This window comes from Oryza brachyantha, chromosome 9, assembly GCF_000231095.2.
Source record: "Oryza brachyantha chromosome 9, ObraRS2, whole genome shotgun sequence".
Taxonomy (NCBI): Eukaryota; Viridiplantae; Streptophyta; class Magnoliopsida; order Poales; family Poaceae; genus Oryza; species Oryza brachyantha.
The window spans coordinates 6,291,174-6,305,052 of NC_023171.2; the positions used below are offsets into that span (position 1 = coordinate 6,291,174).

General features: G+C 36.8%; 1 protein-coding gene across 1 annotated transcript; it reads right to left on the bottom strand.

The window, feature by feature from the left end:
- Positions 1-5,498: 5,498 nt before the first annotated feature.
- LOC102710525 (rab3 GTPase-activating protein non-catalytic subunit) lies at positions 5,499-13,613 on the bottom strand. The gene is made up of 8 exons (XM_040527479.1): positions 13,106-13,613; positions 11,847-11,981; positions 10,001-10,189; positions 9,750-9,811; positions 9,340-9,497; positions 9,111-9,259; positions 6,020-6,160; positions 5,499-5,831 (listed from the first exon to the last, which is right to left on the bottom strand). Exons 1-8 carry the CDS (start codon positions 13,484-13,486, stop codon positions 5,649-5,651), a joined length of 1,398 nt encoding a protein of 465 aa, XP_040383413.1. The 5' UTR covers positions 13,487-13,613; the 3' UTR covers positions 5,499-5,648.
- Between the last annotated feature and the right edge of the window lie 266 nt (positions 13,614-13,879).

The window sequence follows — 13,879 nt, forward strand, 5'->3', positions numbered from 1 at the left end:
TATTAAAGTACTACTATTAGTCGTTTGGGCTTGGCAATGTCGCTTGCTTCACCATTGTTTGAAATGGCATTTAAGAACCCAATATTCAAGAATGGTATTGATTAATTTATCTCAAAAAGTTATATAGAGGATAAATGTTGTCTTCTTTTATGGATGAAAGATGAAGGATAAAAAAATATCGAATTTTTCATAGCTATTTAATGGTGTAAAAATGAAATTAACCATTACAAAGTTGAATATCTATTTTAGAAATGTGAGATGATGAACTCCTATATAGGAACTTTTGCAAAAAATCTCCATTTAGTAGTTTAGAAAACATGCACGTAAAAATTGATTAATAATATGCACCGTAGCATCCAAAGCGAACACAGACAAAAAAGCTCAAATGTTGGTACTCCCTCCGATTTTTTGTTTGACACCGTTAACTTTTTTGACATACGTTTGACCCTTCGTCTATTAAAAAAATTATATAATTATTAACTATTTTATTATAATTTAATTTATTACTAAAATAACTTTATATATGATTTATAATTTTATATATTTGAACAAAATTTTTGAATAAGACGAAGAGTCAAACGTAAATCAAAAAATCAAACCAGTGGGAGTACATTCGTGCGTGGTCCCATATGCTTCCAGAGAAGAGAAAAAGACTCCACTGGGACATGGGTTGGACATGGACTTGTCACATTTTGGATCCTTTTTTCTAGAGGCTTTCAATAAAGATAGTGATGCTTCTCGTGTTACTTTACCTCACCTATTTATTAGCATTCAAATTAGCTTAGTTGATATAAAAGGTAGCTTAATTTTGGTAGAAAGAACAAAAGAAAGAGAGCAAAATGTACATACAATCTTGCTGTTCTCAACTTCACAAATGAATGAAAAACCATATTTCATATTCTTCTGGTATGGTTTCAGGGAAGAACCATACTTCTACAGGTCTTTATCAATTTTCCACGTACAGATTCTAATGGCAGCAATTTTCTCGTTCCAGTCAACATCTCCAAAGATTTGGCAAGTTTTCCCTCTTGTTGCCTGTCCTTTGTTGATTTGCAGTGGGAGTACACGACCCACCAAAATGTTTTGGATCGATGATTTATCTACGCTATTAAAAAATATAAAAATATATAGTTAAAAACATAATGAGTTCTAAAAAAGTCAAGTGGTGACAACATGACGTAGAATATTTTCATGATGTTGCTTACATCCGTGGACTATGGAGATAAAAAATGGACGAAACTTCTCTAATATAACTTTCTAATGATTTGGTGGCTGACATGTGGGCCCAATGATTATGGAGCTCATATATCAGTCTCTAAAGAGAAGGTAAAGCTAGATAATCTCAATCCATGAAAAATTACGTTTCGGGGCAACAATGTGCTGATTTGCTAGCTATCTCATCAAGCTTTTTCCGTACTTATAGGATTAAAGTTATTGCGCGTTTTTTTTTTGCCTAACATGAATCTGATGTTGACCTTATAAAAAAGGTTCTAAAATATGGGCCACATAGGTTCTCTTGGAAAAAAAAGGGAAGCATCTAGTAGAGCATGAAGTAACTGAATTCATACAAGAAAGAATTATGTTGTTTCAAATGATGCCTCACACTTTTACAGATGTGCACATATGTGTCGACTTGAGATCAACAAAAGCTCTACAACTTAGGTCTAGATGCAAAGTATCCCTTGATCCAAGGTGTACTTGCACTAAAGCAACAATCAAGCATGATATGATATATCTGTACACGTTATTATAAGAGAATCACATCGTCTTTAACACAATGTTTGGTCCATAAGATGCTCCTAATAAGATAAACTGATCAGAGCATACCAATTATACGTTCTTATCTCCTTAATTTTGTCCCCAAGGAAAAATAAGAAGGATATGTGCGGTTTGCAGCTGTAAGGTTCGACACGTCACTTTGTGAGCAATAATGAACTAAAATTATGCAGTGTAAGTAAGATCTTTTTGTGTGTGCACCAACATCTGCTACTAGTTTCATATTGTAAGACTTTCTATTATTTTCTAAATTCATTCATTGATAAATATATATAATTTATATATGTGTCTAAATTCGTTAGCATCTACATGAATCTAGACAATACTAAAAAGTTAAACATTGCAAAACGGAGGGAGTAATAAGAAACTTGATTGGTTTTGTGAGCAATTGAACCTTGAATTGTCATGTACATAGGCAAGTAGTCCATCAGGTTGTTGTACTTCCATAGCATCTGATCTAAAAACTGTACACAAATTCATAGCTTGTATAAATTTCTTTCTGCTGACCGAAGACTTATTGATGTTTCATTAACCGGTGATGGAATTATTGCACTAAAAACTTTGATTCTATGTTTCTTGCACAGTTCTACTATCTGAACATGACATGTCAAGGAAAGAATATATATGTGGCTACAGTTGAAAGATTAATTTCTTTTCTTTAGCCGCAATAATTGAATTCTGCTGTATCATATCACACTTAGCTTATCAGATCAACTGGTGATAACTTATGCAGATCTGTCAAGCACTCAAGTGTCAACTCAAAGATAACCTTTTCAAGAAGAATAATTGAGCAAGAAAAAGCTTCCTCGGCAATGGAATCAGAGAGCACCATTTTTTAAATTCAATGATGGGAATTAATTCTTTGGCTTGGACGGCGTTGTTTATGTCATCAACGACTAACAAATGCTGATTAAAAGTTATACTTTTCTATTTGCCTTCTCCCTCTCCCTCAATTATTGCATTTTCAATAGGTGCAAATCGTATGTCACTGTTGTCCGGTTAAATTAATAAATACTGGCTTTCTGGAACTTATAGAGTAAAGCTGATATTTTAATGCTATGAATATTCAGAAACAATTTACATAACATAACTTTATTGTCAAATAAACATTAATATTTGCATCAGTTTTTAGGTGTCCTCGGAAGTGGACCAGTTTTATGTTTTGACGTACTCTTTTAACAAATTATTGGGGTTGTTATGTTTATATAAGAACTCGGAATAAAGTGCATTTAGGTGGAAGAAGAAGGGATAAGGATGCAACATTCATATTGATATTTGTTAAGAGAATGCCACATTCCACATGAAAATAAAAATACAGAGAATAAAACAGCAGCGTATTTTATATTTAAATCCCCGATATGACGGAGGCAGAATAATATAGCAAAAGCAAAGTACCCATACACAAATGAACCTTGCTGCAAAATTGAAACAAATCCTACATTAAATGGAGAGTTTAAACTTGAAACCACAACTTATTCAGTTTACTTTGAATTCCCTTAAAAAAAAAAAGAGAACTTGTGTGTTATGGAACAAATCCCATAAAAAAAGGATATGAAAAATCCTTGCTTGGATTAAAAGAATCCAATAATGGCACCCAGATGGAATATCCCAAGCATCTCTGACCATCTAGAACACTCTCGTATCTCTTTTTCTGATTCTTTCCAAGATACGATGCTGAAAATTAAAAATGTTCGTGCGTCCTTAGTGCTGTTGCGTCAGTAGAGATGACTTATTTAGTCTTACTAATATGTGCCTTGTCCAATTCTTTTGTTAGAAAAATATATGCTGTGGCTGCTCAATTATGTGGACTATTTATATTTGCCCTGATAACTGAGGTGATAAGCTGGTAGAATATCACATCACATGGGACGAGAGGTCAACTTATCGCACCATCAAGAGATAGGTTATGGATTTTTTTTTTTGGCAAACAGATCGGCTATGGAATTGATTAAAGTCGAACGAGGCAGACGGAGGTTATTAATTACTGTATTTTGTTTTCCCTAATAATACAGCTGCCAGCTGTTCTTTTTCCAGAGAAACCAATTTTTTCAGATAATAGATTAAACCGGCCTCTACACCCAAAATGATGTACGCATCCCGAGAGAAACCAGTTAAATACACGTGTTTTGTTATAGATAGATATGAATTATATATACATTAATATTGTTTGAGATAAATTTGCTCTGAATTCTTAGAACAGCTTATCGACATTGTATAATAAACGTGTATTTTTATAAAACAACGGTATATAAAATGACTATTTTGTAATAGGACGTAAGTATATCAAAGAGTATTAAAAAAATATATACTCCCTCCGTCTCTAAATGTTTGACGTCGTTAACTTTTTTATACATGTTTGAATATTCGTCTTATTCAATAAATTTACATAATTATTAATTATTTTTAGACTATTTTATTTATTGCTAAAAATACTTTTATGCACATATATAGCTTACATATTTAAAAAAATAAAAAAAAGAATGGTCAAACGTGTAAAAAAAAATCAATGGCATCAAATATTTAGAGACGGAGGGAGTATAATAGAGTTAGCAAGATGACACATTGATTGCTACCTTGGTTACCTCCTCTTGGAATGGAAAACCTAATAGGTGTAACAAGCCTACGTCAGCAGTTCATAGTAATCTTAAGATCAAATTTGTGCCTAGAGGAGAATGCAAGGTGAGGAGAAACACAAACGAGTATTCTGCAATTTGTCATGTATTACCGTTTCAAGTGGGACATCAGGTACTCCTGACGAGGTATTTATTAGTTGTCACCTTTTCTGTTGTGTACACGCTTTCTAAATTGCTAAAAAGTCTTATATCTTTGTTGATTATTGTGGCACGGGCATAGAAGAATCATTGTCTCTTCTTCCTTGTTACAATAGCATCAAATTGGTCTATAGAAGCAAAAACGAACATTTCAGGTGATAAGCTTAAAGATTGCACATTACAATAAAGCGTAAATTCGGTTAGCACTTAATAGATACCATCAAGCTCTAGATCAGAGGGAATAAAAGAAGAGAAGTTCTCAATCTCTTATGCCAGTACTCCCTTCGTCCCAAAATAAACTAATTTTTCACCTTTTACCTATAATTTTTGACTCTTCGTCTTATTCAAATCTTTTTACGATTGATATTTTTGTTTTTATTAGATGATAAATCATGAATAGTATTTTACGTGTGACTAATTTTCTTCTAATTTCCTAAAAAAAATTTAAATAAAACAGATGGTCAAACGTTGGACACGGAAACCGGAGAATTGGTTTTTCTAGACAGAGGGAGGGAGTAGTTGAGAAGGAATTTCTCAAATTATTGTGCCTTTCTTCCTCAAGTGTCCTCATTGGCATACGTGCAGAATTGAATACTGTGTTCCTTGCAGAGAAATTTTTGCCTCTGTTCAAAGACTTTGATGTCAGTTGCAGTCTTCTTACAGGCAAATCGGTGCCTCCCTAAATATTTCGGCATTCTCGTCCCCAGAAAAATACTCCCAAGATAATTATTGATCAAAGGTACACAAATTTTGTAACAAAGTGTTGTCAGAAAAACATGGTATGCCCTTGTGAAAACGAAAATGGCAAAAACACACATTTTTTTAGAAAATGGATGCTTTATTGAACTCACAATTACATTAAGGTGATATAACCATATTGAGAACACCTCCGGCCAAAATCACACAATACATGAATGGTATTCACCAAGTACACACAATGAATGGTATTCCTGGGCAAAATCAGAAAGAACTAACCTTATTATTATTTCCTTGAATGCCAAAATCATAAACACCTGGCCATTCAAGAATTAAAATAGTTGTACTGTACAACCCTAGGCGGGAAAGGAAAAAGGAAACAAGAGCGCAAAAGAAGAGTTATTATTAACCAATGTGCCTATTCAATACAGACAACTGCCCAGAATCACCATTGAACAGGTAAACCTCCAATGGTGAGTAAGATGATGAGAATGGCGATGACGTGAACCTCGTCGATGGCTGTAAGATTCTGCTCCCCTTGGGGCATGGGATCGTTAGAAGACGTGCCCCGGTCCGCATTTGCCAAATCTGTAAACACACAACACAACCTCACACTATTAAGTTTCCAGCGTCAATCCCATTGACAACCTTCTGTAATGCAGGTTTGCCTACTTACAGATGTACATATATTATCTTTATTCTGTAAGAAGAATGCTGTTGCAAGTATATCATGTATATCATATGTTTAATGGGGAAAGCCTCGAGCATAAAACTACCTCAATTATGCCTTTCCGTGGGGCATGAATTGCTAGACACAGACAATAGTCACCCTTTGTATATTCAGTGTGCAGTGAACTTGATGCTTTGTCTTTGTTCAGAAGCATCTCCACGAAAAGACAAGAAGCATCACGGTAACCCTGGAAACTTGACACATTAATATTAAAAAAATAAAAAAAGATCCAGACAGTAGAGGATGACTTAAATAGTTAAATTTTAGTAGGGAACTACTAGGTCAATTATCATCGTTCAGCACTGTGAAGGACTTAATCCCATCGATTACTAAGCAATCGACTCCTGCTATTCAAGAGTTACTTGGTCTGATATATCACTTCCAATACCCACATCTGGATCAACATTATTTATCTAAATTTGGAGTGATAAAATTATGCACGCAGATGCAAATGTTATAAATTATGCACATGGATACAAAACCAAGTATTATTAGTTAACAGAAGGAAATATTGGAGACCTGGCTATTCCGAAGAACAAGATTGAACATAAAAGATTCTGGATGGGCTGCAGTTGGTAACCACCTATTTATCTGAGTTATATTTTACACTTGGTTAGGAGTTTTTGTTTCAGTTGTACCTATTCGTATCTCTTCCATCACATGCTTGGAGCTAACATATAACTAAAGTTACCTTATATTTATAAAGGGATAAATAAGCCAGAGGAAGAGCCTAAAGACAATACAGTACCTTTTAATCCATTCTTCTTGCTCAATCATATTTTGATAAATAGAAGTTAAGGTACAACCACCAAACAGTATCCTAGCCTATTACTCCCACAAGGTACTAGTTTATGATGTGAGAGCTGCAGATAAAGCAAAATGCCATTTTATGTGCATCAAATTAAACCTTGCATAGTTAATAACTATCTAAAGGGTGGTGGGACCAAGAAAACTGCACAAGATAGTGAGCTAGCTAAACAAACTTATCACCAACCACGGCAAAACAACTAAGCTATCTAATCGAAATAGGTAACAGCAGTTAGTCATTAACGAACATTGATCTCACACACACTTAGAAGCTGCACTGCAGCAGTTATTGAGACAAACCATGCTAAGATAGTACAACCTCCGGTTTTTAATAGATGACACCGTTGACTTTTAGACCTGTTTGACCAATGACTATTCGTCTTATTCAAAAAATATGTAATTATTGTTTATTTTGTTGTGCTTTGGTTTATCACTAAAGGTATTTTAAGCATGACTTACATTTTGTACATGATTGCATAAAAATTTTGAAAAGGGCAAACAGTCAAAAGTATACCTAAAAATCAACGACATCATCTATTAAAAATCGGAGGGAGTAGTTAATGGAGCACAAAAAAGTATCCATGCTTACTACTTTCACAAAAGCACTGCTTTAATAGTAAAGCTTGATGGCTAGTATGTGAAAGCACAAGAAAAAGCAAAATACCTTTTTCATGTGCACAATCCTAAACTTTGCTTAATTAACCACTAAGAGTGGTGCGACTGCAAAAAAGGCAAAGAATATGGTGCCAGCACACTGAGGGAAAAACAAATGTGTTGCCTTGGCAACACAACACAACAATCTAATCAAAATATGTAACAGCAGCTAATAGTAAATGAACATTGCTGCCACACATTGACTAGCTGCGATTGGGACAACACCATGCTAAGATCTTGGCCTACTAGTCCCACAAATAATTGCTTTAATACTAAAAACATGATGTCTAGGATGTGAGAGCAGCAGACAGTAGAAAATACCATTTTATGTGCATACACCTAATCCTAGCACAATTAACCACTATCTTAGGGTGGTGCAACCCACACACAAGAAGGTAATACCTCTGTTTCATATTATAGCTACTACTAACATTTAAATTTTGTCCCAAACACCATTCCCATCTCAACAAATCACAACCATCTCTCATTCAATCTCTGCACCTACTTTCCCATCTCAACCAATCATAACCATTTCTCACCTCCTCCAAAAAAAAGGGAGAAATAGCTATAATATGGAATAAAGCTAGTCAACAAGCACAAAGCAAAACAAAGATGTACCATCATTTGCTACAATCAACAAAATGCAGCATGGTTGCCTTGCCGACAGCTTGAGCAGTGCCATCTCCTGGTGGCTTGAGCAGCGGTGTAGTGGCCTCCGCATCAACTTGTGCACTGACAGAACAAGGTGTGGGCTGCTCGACTAAAGCACGAGATGATCCAGAGCAAATAGAGGGGAAGCAGCATTTGTCCAGAAGCAAAATTATATGTCTTTGATGTTAGGGGGTTCATTCGGAAGAGGGAGTTAATGGATGGTGTACCTAATCAAGGAATTAGTCATGGCATTTGTGGGTGAACAACATAAAGACCTGATTATTCCAATATTTGGATGCCAAAAGCACGAGACCAATGGAGGCAATCAGAAAAACCAATAGGAAACACGAGGAACAGTGCTGACAATGTACAGGCACACACAACACAGTAACAGGATCAAGTGCACATAGAGCCACAGGCCATAGCTAGCCGATGAAAAGCCAAGAGGAAGGAATTGACGCAGGAGAGATAAGAAAGAAAAACATTATTGTGGAAAAGGGGCAAATTTGCTTTATCATTGCGAACTTAACGGTGATATTATAATGGAATAATGGAAATGACCTGGTAGGGTGAGAAAATTTAAACCAGTGACATGTAGGCAAAGGGTCAGTTTCAAAGGCAAATAAGTAAACTGTGCACTTTGCCTGGCAAATAAATAATTTTCTCAAATATAAACCTACACAGAGTTGGATATCCAAAATCCAATTATAGAGCTATACCTAGAGCTAGCAAAATAGTATAAATATGCAAGTGTTGCACCTAGACTGAACCAACATCACCACAACCAGGTGATGTATTATTTTCATCTTTTATCTATAACTTCCAAAAGTTGTATTGCTGCCTTTCTTTTTAACATAGTTGTTCTATTTCTTTGATCAAATCCTCTGTTCACCAAGGCTGTATTCTCCTATTCTTTTGGATTTGTGGCTATCTTCATTTTATGTCAGTAACAATGCAGCATGCAGTTTTTGTGTTCCATTTCAAAATTTCAGAAATAGAAAATCAAGTTATACTTGAGTAATTACCTTCCATAGCCGTACAGCCACAAGGGCATGAGTGTCCAGTAGTAGGATGCGGCCAAGAGAATCAGTTATGGCAGCCAATGTACCACTTGGGGATAGTGTAAGCCGTTCACCCTTCCTTGGTGAATCTTTCAAGCAAGTTAGGGGTGATGCTGCATAAATTGTAACTGTGAGACACGAAGTCTTTTTTTTATCTTCCAAATAACGGGAGCCATATTATTTAGGCCATTACTTTTTGCAAAAGACTGAGGCTTAGGACGTGATTTCTTAGTCGGTGATGGTTCGCTCCGCCATAAAATTTTAGATAAAGAAGATATTGTTGAAAATGTTGCAGCAACACCTCTTGACAAAATTGCACCAACAATTGACCTGCTTCTGTCTTCTGATAGCCTGTGAAGCCATCAAAATGTTGAAAAAAAGCCAAAACAAGAGCAAATTATAACTTCATCTTCCCATTTGCGGCATTTGCATTCATAGAAGTTAAACAATGAATCAAACATATATATTTGTCAATTATTGTTGCAGAACAGTTTGAATTGGCAAAATGTGTGTGCATAAAAATTATGCAGGGCAGACAGGACCCAGATATGCCTTGCAACCCTAAACCATGTAGCCTATGATGGAAGCACAACAGGAACTCACCTATATGCAGAAACTACAGCATCCTCTCCAACTGTAATGGCACAATAATGGCGCTGACTCGACTGCCCAGCAATATAAAAGCAGCTGAATTCAATACGATAAACTTCAGAAACCTTACTGAAAAGTAACTTCTTAAATGAAATATATGGTATAAAAACTGAAATGATACTGACAAAGTCAATCTGTATTTGAACAACAATTTCTAACATTAGGGGTTACAGAAGTAAGAGAAGAATATGAGGGCAAATCACCTGCAGTTCCAACAAGGGAGGTGGCATCAATCCAACAATTGCAGCATCTGCACTAGAACTAAATTTGCTTACATTCCAAATTTGAAAAGGTATTCTTCCGAAAGAACTATCATCGTCAGCATCTTCCTGTTCAGAATTATCTTTCCACACGTGTGGTTTAACTTCATTAAATGATTTTTGAAGCATGTTCTGCAAGTAAGAAATAACTATTATTTTAAAAAAATGGAAAGATAAAATGTTACTGTGTATGAAATGGCATCATGGTTGTAAAAGAAAAATGACATGTTATCAGACTCTTGGTAGTACTGCAAATCACACAGTTTAGCCATCGGCTAGAAAATAAAATTATAAACTACCTCTATCTCATAATAATTGCATTTCTAGAATTCAAATTTGTCCCACAAAAATTGTATTTCTGGAGCACTAGCTGTCACATCAATCACCTAACATTTAAAGCTGTCCTTATTTTACCCTCACCTACCTCTCACTCCATATATCTCCTTATTTAACGAGGGGCATTTAAGTCGTTTTTCTTCCTAATTAATTTGCCTCTCAAGTGCTGGAAATGCACTTATATTGGGACAAACAGAGAGAGTAGCACGTTATGATTGAATATAGGTATATGTTCCTCTAATACAGAACATTGATGGTATTTGTATGAAAAAGAACGTCACTCCAAAATATATTTTTTTTTCTTCATCATTATTCATTAATGAACGACTGATATTTGATAGTATTCGAAGTTCCATGCTCTTTTATAGTTGTTTGTCAGAGACATTCTCATTGCAATCAAGGTTGAACTTCTCCCAAGATCCTATTATTGGTACTAATAATAAATGGTTAACTAAGCTAAGAATGCTATAAACTAAATTCCTAAAAGCAAGAGAACAAATAAACAAAATATTTAGAGCAAATCTATGAGGATCTACACACATCATATAAGAATGAGAAATCTGATCTCAACAATAGGATTAAACTTGGATGGTGAGAATGAAATAAATTTAATCAATTTTATGTCCCTAAAAAGTGAACAGACTGAGTGCAGAGTAAAGAAAAACCTTTTAAAGAATGTAAGCAACTTTCTGTAGTTGACCAAGCAAAACTAAATTCTATTGAAAGGCCAAGACTACTCAGTAGTTCCAAATTCTCACTTTTTAAGTTTCATAGGGTTAATTAGATCTATGCCATTGTAACTTTCACAAATTAGAAAAATACCACTGCAATTCGCTTATTTGGATTGATGCCATCCATACTTCTTTGAAATTAGATCCATGCCACTCCGTCATCAATTCGACGGATTCGCTCGTCGCTGCTGCTTGCTACCGCTTGCAGGGATTCGACGGGGAGGACGGGATGGGTGGATGGAAAACGTTGGAGGAGCGACGGAATTGATGACGGAGTGGCATGGATCCAATTTCAAAGAAGTATGGATGGCATCAATCCAAATAAGCGAATTGTAGTGGTATTTTTCTAATTTGTGAAAGTTACAATGGCATTGATCTAATTACGCAAATTTCTAAATTCCATATCTGGGATTACTAACATTTTCCTTATGAGCATTTAAGTTTGAAACAGAACACTTGATGCTTTAGTCATGACATACTGGTAAAAATGTCAAAATACAGGATTACTGTTGCATGAAGTTCTGACATATCTTAATACTAGAATGGGTGTTTTTCATATCTTCATCAAAACACATGAAAGTATAGTGCATAAAACTCATATCATACTTGCTGCTTTGTACTGTGCAAGCAAAAAATTGTGATGATATTTCTCTAAAACAATTAGCATATCCATCAAAATATGAATTTAAATCCTAATAGAGAGACAAAAGAGTTATAAAAACCTGAAGGTCAGCACCATCAAAACGTGCAATAACACCAGGGAAAACCACAGAAAGTTCATCCGAGCCTGAATCTTCCCAAGCATTTTCCTTCCTCTCGCGGAAGTTAAGTTTTAGTATCTTTGCAGGGTAAATACTCTGAAAATAAGCAATTCAACCATCAGAGGTAAGAAATAAGGGGAAGCCAAAAGAAACATCAGCTATGCATGTCTACAGCACAGCAGGGGCATAATAAATGAATTTAGGAGGTGTTTGGTTTCATGTGCTTGGATTGAGCCAGACCCAGTAGATACAACACTGCACTGTTTGGTTAGGTGAATATTGTTTGGAGCCTGGCTCATCCAGTTCACTAGGCATGGTCTGGCCTGGTTGTGGGGAAACGCAAACTAGGTCCGTTTCTCCCCTGCCAAGCTCATGGCGGCCACGTTAATGATATTATTACAAGGTAATTTGTAGAAATTAACTAGTATTATGATGTACTAAGCTATATTAAGAGCTAATATGATGGAAAATGGCTAGTAAATTATCTTTGAGATAATTAAAAACTTCGCTATTAGTTTTTTCCTCGGAATGCAACATCTTTGATCCATCAACCAAACAACATCCTAACAAATACGGGCCCCCTATATGAAGCAACCAAACACATCACGGTTGCATACTCATGTGCTGGCCCAGCCTAGCCAGGATGTATTTGGTTAGCCTGGCTACAAGCATCATGGTAACCAAACGCACCCTTAATGTCTACTGCCTTTGGGCTTTGCGAATAACATGTGATACCTAGCGCCCTCAGAACAAACCGTAGTTAAAGCAGGTTGTTTTCCCACTCAGTTATAAGACTTACTCCCCTATGCCTGTGGTCAAATTGTAGGATGGAAAAACATACAAATATACGTCATCAAACATTTAGAATACTAATTCTAAGAAAGTCTATGACTTACACTCTTACAGTACTTAAACAACGGATAAGTAGGAAAGCCTGTATGAGAATTCTAATATGTTGAAAAGCATTGCTTGACGAACTAATCAGACACAAGAACTAACGATTTATAGCAAAATACAAACTTTGCTGTTTACAAATCACAACAGCCACCTGGTCATGGATCTGCACTCACAAACTATGGCTAACCACAGCATTGAAACTAAAGCAATCTGAAAGAATTACGAGCAGGTATAGATCTACCAATCTTGAAAGCCCCAGAATTCAAATTTCTCCGAAGAACAAAATATCTAGAGAGAGATCGATCACATCGCAAGTTCGCAACCTGCTTGTGCAGCAGATCACCGGCGAGAGAGTAGAACAAGAGCCACCCGGCGTCCGTGCCGACGGCCACGGCCACTCCCTCCTCCGCAACCTCGGCGTCCTCCCCGGCGAGCGGAACCCACTCCACGGCGGAGATCCGGCCATCGTCGGGGCCCAGCGCGGGCTTCACCGTGACCCGGCCTCCCCCGGAGACCGGGACAACCGCGAGCACCGACCGCGCGGCGCTGGCGACGGCGAGGGCGCGCGCGCGGGGGGCGAGGGAAGGGAGCACGGCGGGGTCGTCCAGCCAGCCCTCCCTCTCGCCGGCCCCCACCGCGGCGAGGTCCTCGGACGCCGACGCGAGGAGGGCCACCTCCGCCAGGTGGTGGCCCCGCGGCGCCATGGGGGGAAGGGCCGAGGGAAGCTTCTGGAAGGTTCGAGGCGAGGCGTCGAGATGGCGAGGGAGGGAGGCGGCGAAGTCAGGTCGTGGGGTTTTTGCAAATCCACCCTCTGCTTTTGTCGAGTAATGCAATTTTATTTTACCGTTAGGAATAAAATGACCAAGCTAGTTAAAAGTTGCGGATATCTGGGGTGTTTGGATCCTCTAAACTTTTTTTAATCCCTGCTACATCGAATGTTTCGACACTAATTAAAAGTATTAAATATACACTATTAATAAAACTTATCTCATACTTTTAACTATTTCACGAGACGAATTTATTGAGCCTAATTAGTCCATGATTAGCGAATGTGATGCTACAGTAAACATTTGCTAATTGTGGATTAATTAGGTTTA